Source organism: Aedes aegypti, chromosome 3 (genome assembly GCF_002204515.2).
Source record: "Aedes aegypti strain LVP_AGWG chromosome 3, AaegL5.0 Primary Assembly, whole genome shotgun sequence".
Classification (NCBI taxonomy): Eukaryota; Metazoa; Arthropoda; class Insecta; order Diptera; family Culicidae; genus Aedes; species Aedes aegypti.
In genome coordinates, this window is record NC_035109.1 from 365,247,898 (window position 1) to 365,255,627 (window position 7,730).

A 7,730-nucleotide genomic window follows, 5' to 3' on the forward strand; every position below is an offset into this window, starting at 1 on the left:
AAAAGCACGAGTTTTTCAGAAGCAGTGAAACACTGGATAGGTGCTGGCAGTTGAGTTTGCTCCTATGACAGAGAGACGACAACTTGGTCATGATAGCAAGAGATTGACGACAATTTCAAACATGAGAACTGTGAATCAACCCAGATAGCCGTAGCGGTAAACGCGCAGCTATTCAGCAAGACCAAGCTGAGGGTCGTGGGTTCGAAACCCACCAGTCGAGGATCTTTTCGGGTTGGAAATTTTCTCGACTTCCCAGGGCATAGAGTATCTTCGTACCTGCCACACGATATACGCATGCAAAAATGGTCAATGGCATAGTAAGCTCTCAGTTAATAACTGTGGGAGTGCTCATAAGAACACTAAGCTGAGAAGCATGCTCTATCCCAGTGGGGACGTAACGCCAGAAAGAAGAAGAAGAACTGTAAATCAACTCAGCACACAGCTTGTTATAGATATTTTCATAGACTGTTGATGTTGATGCTCTTGATATCGTAAAGTACAATGAACAATTTGTATCTCTGAGGGAAGCACAAAATAAAGTAAACTAAAGTAGTTGTTGTTGATAATGGCTTTATGTTTCACACTTTGTTTGGTTTGAGGCTCTCTCATAATTCCAAACGAAGCTGATCACATGTATGAAGAGATACTACGACACCAATAGGGGTTTTTCTTTCACATGAATGTAATTTTACGTTTTATGACTGTACTTTATCTACTTATCATCGAAGATGTATGTCTTTTGTATATTTGGTTGGTCTTTGGCGAACCAAGCAGCAGCCAACAAACAAGCCAAGAAAATTAATCTTTACAGCAACTTTTTAGGCATCGTATTCTCACAGCACAATCTTCAAGCACAGCAACTAACCATTAGGTTTATCTTCATCGGTGGTGATGTTGCCGGGGAGTGGGCGTTGGGTGTTCTTTTACATTGATAAATATGAGCTTTCCCACACAACAGCCGACCTTGGCTGATGACATCCTAGCTCTTCTCGAGCGGTACGAAATATGTCGCACAGTGACTGTTGATTGCGGCAGCATCATTTGTCCGTAATTTGAAGAAGACGAATGATTGTTAGAGAAGACGGTTGGAAAAGTGGAAATCGAGTTTTGGGTGCTCGGTGGGAACAAGGTCTGTTGGCAACCTACGAAACATGGGTTCAAGATTGTCTTAAAAAATATGCCATTTTTCATTGATATATTCGAAAAATGGCTAATAATAAAGGAAACATGTAAAAAAAACATGGAGCAACTGATGAGTATGTGACAAATACATATCTCTAATTATCTTCTTTAAGCCTTAAGCTTTTGGTATAATAGAGTGTTGATCTGTAGCAAAACCAGATACTAGAAATACAATCAACTGTCCATAACTCGATATTAAACGGACCATAGAATTATAGAACGCAAAACCAGCGCAAATGCAATCCAAGAAGCCATAGAGATATCCATGAAATCAAACTTTTTCTATGGTTCTCTAACTCGAAGTGAAGAATCTATGCTGTAAAAGGAATATAGAAGGTGATATTGAGTCAAAAGTTGGTTTATGAATCTTTATTATATAGACAACCATATTTTCTTCCAGAATTTGTCACTTCAGTTTTTTCTTATTTTCGTTCTATATTTTCTATGCTTCATTGGAACAAAAACTAGTCAAAGCAGCCTGGAGTTTTCTATGGTTACTACGAATCCTACGTCAAACGTCAAACATCAACAGTAAAACGTAAAACCACGTCTAAAACCTTTTAAAACGTCCACGTGTGCAATCAGTATGGAAGAAGAAATTATCTATCTCGATCAAGCCATAGACCGCTGTGCCGAACTGGAGGATCAACTGCAAGCTTCACTGAACTATGTAACCCGTCTACGCAAAAAGCATTACGGTGACGTCGATCCGCCTCTTAATCGCTCAAGTACAGAATCACTTTTGGATACCCTGATCTGCTCCTACACCGAAAGAAGCTACATCGGAAGTGATGAGAACTTATCCGTTCAGCAGCAGCCAGAAGATGACATTTCGGCTCCATATTTATGTCGGACACTCACTGATATTAGGAAAAGCTTCAACGTTATGAAAACGACCACCATCAAGATACAGCGGGACTTGGAGCTGTGCCTTACGCGGTTGGGCCTCAAGAGCAATAAGTTTTCACTGTAATAGAATTTGGAAATTATACAGTAATCTTATTTGCTGTTCAAACATTATATTTTCCAATAACTAAACTTTTTTCATAGTAACCATTTGAAACTAGAAAATCATCTTCATCTCATACTAAAATTTCTGAGACAGACAACACGACAAATTAGAAATATAAGAAGGCAGACAACAAAGCAGACAGCAAGACAAATAGGAAGAGCGACAAATAGACAGACAGGAAGAGACAAGAAGACAGACAAGAAGGTAGACATTAAGACAGACAAAAATACAGACAAGAATACAGACAATAGGACATACAAGAAGACACGCAAGAAAACAGTCAAAAAGACAGACAAGAATACAGACAAGCAGATATACAAAAAGACAGACAAGACAGACAAGACAGACAAGACAGACAAGACAGACAAGACAGACAAGACAGACAAGACAGACAAGACAGACAAGACAGACAAGACAGACAAGACAGACAAGACAGACAAGACAGACAAGACAGACAAGACAGACAAGACAGACAAGACAGACAAGACAGACAAGACAGACAAGACAGACAAGACAGACAAGACAGACAAGACAGACAAGACAGACAAGACAGACAAGACAGACAAGACAGACAAGACAGACAAGACAGACAAGACAGACAAGACAGACAAGACAGACAAGACAGTCAGACGAGAATTCCCAGACAACCAAAATGTACGTATATCGAAATCACCAGGAGGCTCTGTATGTGCAAAATATCCACTTATAAGGTGTTACGAAAAGGCCATCTACGTACAAAAGTGGAGGCGATAAACGTGCATGTACTATGTGATGAATAATAAGACGATTTTATCCACCGTGTTTTGCGGGATTGATGTAATTGGTATGAATAAACGAGTTATTACGTGAACTTTTATGCGACTTCTGGTTGTCTGGGTTCAGACGAGAAATTAGACAAGAAGTCAGACAAGAAGTCAGACAAGTAGTCAGACGAGAAGTCAGACGAGAATTCAGACGAAACGTCAGACAAGAAGTCAGACGAAAAGTCAGACAAGAAGTCAGACGAGAAATCAGACAAGAAGTCAGATGAGAAGTCAGACGAAAAGTCAGACGAGAAGTCAGACGAGAAGTCAGACGAGAAGTCAGACGAAAATTCAGACGAGAAGTCAGAAGAGAAGTCAGACGAGAAGTCAGACGAGAATTCAGACGAAACGTCAGACAAAAAGTCATACAAAAATTCAGACAAAAAGTCAGACGAGAAGTCAGATGAGAAATCAGACAAGAAGTCAGACGAGAAGTCAGACAAGAAGTCAGACAAGAAGTCAGACGGGAAGACAGACGAGAAGTCAGACGAAAAGTCAGACTCAAATTCAGTCGAGAAGTCAGACAAGAAGACAGACGAGAAGTCAGACAAAAAGTCAGACAAGAAGTCAGACGAGAAGTCAGACAAAAAGTCAGACAAGAAGTCAGACAAGAAGTCAGACAAAAAGTTAGACGAGAAGTCAGACGCAACGTCAGACAAGAAGTCAGATGAGAAGTCAGACAAGAAGTCAGACGAGAAGTCAGAAGAGAAGTTAAACGAGAAATTAGACGAGAAGTCAGACCCAAATTCAGTCGAGAAGTCAGACAAAAAGTCAGACAAGAAGACAGACAAGGAGTAAGACGAGAAGTCAGACGAGAAGTTAGACCAGAAGTCAGACAAGAAGTCTGACTTTTCGTCTGACTTCTCGTCTGTCTTCCCGTCTGACGAGAAGTCAGACGAAAAATCAGACTCAAATTCAGTCGAGAAGTCGGACAAAAAGTCAGACAAGAAGACAGATGAGAAGTCAGACAAGGAGCCAGACGAGAAGTCAGACGAGAAGTTAGACAAAAAGCCAGACGAGAAGTCAGACGAGAAGTCAGACGAGAAGTCAGACAAAAAGTCAGACAAGAAGTCAGACAAGAAGTCAGACGAGAAGTCAGACAAGAAGTCAGACGAGAAGTCAGACAAGAAGTCAGACGAGAAGTCAGACGAGAAGTCAGACAAAAAGTCAGACAAGAAGTCAGACAAGAAGTCAGACAAAAAGTCAGACGAGAAGTCAGACGAAACGTCAGACAAGAAGTCAGACGAGAAGTCAAACCCAGACAACCAAAATGTACGTATAACGAAATCACCTGGAGGCTCTATATGTGCAAGATTTCACTTATAAGATGTTGCGAAACGGCCTTCTACGTACAAAAGTGGAGGCGATTTGCGTGCATATATTATGTGACATACAATGCGAGTGTATATATGTTCTACCGAACTAACCTGCAATATTATGCGACTTAACTTATGATAACAAGTGATGATTTGACAGCTGCTACGAATTAATTCGACTTACTTTGTACGTGTGTACGGGACGAAACAAAATGTACAAATGAACTCAGAAAAGAAGTGTTTTATGCGAGGAAACTCATCAATATGACGAGTTTATCCTCGGTGTTTAGCGAGTTTGATGTAATTAGTATAAATAAACGAGTTGTAACGTGAACTTTCATGCGATTTCTGGTTGTCTGGGAACAAAAAGTCAGACGAGAAGTCAGACGAGAAGTTAGACGAGAAGTTAGACGAGAAGTCAGACAAGAAGACAGACGAGTAGTCAGACGAGAAGTTAGACGAGAAGCCAGACGAGAAGTCAGACGAGAAGTCAGACAAGAAGTCAGACGGGAAGACAGACGAGTAGTCAGACGGGAAGACAGACGAGAAGTCGGACGAAAAGTCAGACTCAAATTCAGTCGAGAAGTCAGACAAGAAGGCAGACGAGAAGTCAGACAAGAAGTCAGACGAGAAGTCAGACGAGAAGTTAAACGAGAAGACAGACGAGAAGTCAGACAAGAAGTCAGACCCAAATTCAGTCGAGAAGTCAGACGAAAATTCAGACGAGAATTCATCCAAGAAGTCAGACAAAAAGTCAGATCAAAAGTCAAACAAGAAGTCAGACAAGAGTCAGACAAGAAGACAGACGAGAAGTCAGACGAGAAGTTAGACAAGAAGCCAGACGAGAAGTCAGATAAGAAGTCAGACGGGAAGACAGACGAGAAGTCAGACGAAAAGTCAGACTCAAATTTAGTCGAGAAGTCAGACAAGAAGACAGACGAGAAGTCAGACAAGAAGTCAGACGAGAAGTCAGACGAGAAGTTAAACGAGAAGACAGACGAGAAGTCAGACGAAAAGTCAGACCCAAATTCAGTCGAGAAGTCAGACGAAAAGTCAGACGAGAAGTCAGAGGAGAAGTCAGACGAAAATTCAGACGAGAAGTTAGACGAAACGTCAGACAAGAAGTCAGACGAGAAGTCAGACAAAAAGTCAGACAAGAAGTCAGACAAGAAGTCAGACAAAAAGTCAGACGAGAAGTCAGACGAGAAGTCAGACGAAACGTCAGACAAGAAGTCAGACAAGAAGTCAGACGAAACGTCAGACAAGAAGTCAGACGAGAAGTCAAACAAGAAGTCAGACGGGAAGACAGACGAGTAGTCAGACGGGAAGACAGACGAGAAGTCGGACGAAAAGTCAGACTCAAATTCAGTCGAGAAGTCAGACAAGAAGGCAGACGAGAAGTCAGACAAGAAGTCAGACGAGAAGTCAGACGAGAAGTTAAACGAGAAGACAGACGAGAAGTCAGACAAGAAGTCAGACCCAAATTCAGTCGAGAAGTCAGACGAAAATTCAGACGAGAATTCATCCAAGAAGTCAGACAAAAAGTCAGATCAAAAGTCAAACAAGAAGTCAGACAAGAGTCAGACAAGAAGACAGACGAGAAGTCAGACGAGAAGTTAGACAAGAAGCCAGACGAGAAGTCAGATAAGAAGTCAGACGGGAAGACAGACGAGAAGTCAGACGAAAAGTCAGACTCAAATTTAGTCGAGAAGTCAGACAAGAAGACAGACGAGAAGTCAGACAAGAAGTCAGACGAGAAGTCAGACGAGAAGTTAAACGAGAAGACAGACGAGAAGTCAGACGAAAAGTCAGACCCAAATTCAGTCGAGAAGTCAGACGAAAAGTCAGACGAGAAGTCAGAGGAGAAGTCAGACGAAAATTCAGACGAGAAGTTAGACGAAACGTCAGACAAGAAGTCAGACGAGAAGTCAGACAAAAAGTCAGACAAGAAGTCAGACAAGAAGTCAGACAAAAAGTCAGACGAGAAGTCAGACGAGAAGTCAGACGAGAAGTCAGACGAAACGTCAGACAAGAAGTCAGACAAGAAGTCAGACGAAACGTCAGACAAGAAGTCAGACGAGAAGTCAAACAAGAAGTCAGACGGGAAGACAGACGAGAAGTCAGACGGGTAGACAGACGAGAAGTCGGACGAAAAGTCAGACTCAAATTCAGTCGAGAAGTCAGACGAGAAGTCAGACGAGAAGTCAGAGGAGAAGACAGACGAAAATTCAGACGAGAAGTTAGACGAGAATTCAGGCAAGAAGTCAGACAAGAAGTCAGATCAAAAGTCAGACAAGAAGTCAGACGAGAGTCAGACAAGAAGTCAGACAAGAAGACAGACAAGACAAACGGAGCTTGTATATTCAAAACGATTTTTTATTAATTATATCGAAATTCTTTGGCAATTTTAACATGTAATGATTGTAGTAGTACTTTCAAAACTCTTTGTAGGAGAGCAGAACGCATCCCAATAGAGCTTTAATATCCTGAAGCATAAGAAAGCATCCCTGGCGAAAAATCAGCAACACAAAGTGCCGCAACAGAGTAAATCCCTGCACTCGATTCCCGCAGTTGGATGGAAATCCGCTCTGACATTCTGACTGGCTGATTTGATTCAATGACGGTTCGTTTGGCTGCTTTTGCGGGATGGAAAGGATTAAGAAGTATTTTCTTGCAATTGCTACAAACAAACAAACAGAAAAAAAGTCGTGAAGTTCATGGCATTGGTAGGAGTGTAAACTATCTATACCATGCCCACACAGTTACGGATCACCCACAGTGACGGATCACTTTGGCGTTCAACATCGGATAACTCGCTCAAAACATAAACGTTGACGTAAAACATATTTTTCCCATGTTACACTATTTGTCTTCTACCATTTGTAATGTTAAGCACAACATTCAACCGCTAAATAACGATGTATTTGGCAAATGTTTAGTTGGTACCACACAGCTATCATTATATGGCCGTTTTCTGTAAGAAGTGCCGTCAGCATTCATAAGCTCTCACAGGTGCTAAAATTCAAATGTTATAGCATAAAACATGCTCGTTCGCTTCCATTTAGTATGAATTAATCTTTGGCAAACATTTTTCTTTATTGCTGATTCTAAATACCGAATATTAGCACTTCTTACTAGTGATCCATAATATGGACCAGGATATGATTGTTTACCACGGTTATGGATCACTTCCAAAGAATGTAGATTTCTGCCATTATAAGCATTGGATTCAACATTTTCAGACAATAGCACTAAGGATTAAACTAATAAAAGATCACGGTTTGCCAATTTCGTTTTTTAGCAGACAAAAATGAGTAGAAAACTTGGTGTGGAGCGAAAACAGTTCATGTCTCAGTTACTACAATGTAGTATGACAAAAAATGGCTTTTTACCCTTGTTTTCAGCTCTAACACTGCT

At 41.0% G+C, this 7,730-nt stretch overlaps 1 protein-coding gene across 1 annotated transcript; it reads left to right on the forward strand.

Moving 5' to 3' along the window:
• Positions 1-1,768: 1,768 nt before the first annotated feature.
• LOC110678267 (cylicin-2-like) lies at positions 1,769-6,445 on the forward strand. The gene is made up of 5 exons (XM_021850889.1): positions 1,769-1,910; positions 3,161-3,747; positions 3,889-4,269; positions 5,103-5,605; positions 5,887-6,445. The coding sequence occupies exons 1-5, from the start codon at positions 1,769-1,771 to the stop codon at positions 6,443-6,445; spliced, it is 2,172 nt and encodes a 723-aa protein (XP_021706581.1).
• Positions 6,446-7,730: the final 1,285 nt, after the last annotated feature.

Bases quoted from the DNA above. Each gene is read 5' to 3' on its own strand.
- LOC110678267 (XM_021850889.1), top strand. From the start codon at position 1,769: ATGGAAGAAGAAATTATCTATCTCGATCAAGCCATAGACCGCTGTGCC. The intron at 1,911-3,160 runs GTACAGAATCAC...ACGAAACGTCAG, and splicing joins TCCGCCTCTTAATCGCTCAA to ACAAGAAGTCAGACGAAAAG. The intron at 5,606-5,886 runs GTCAGACGGGAA...ACAAGAAGTCAG, and splicing joins GACGAGAAGTCAAACAAGAA to ACAAGAGTCAGACAAGAAGA.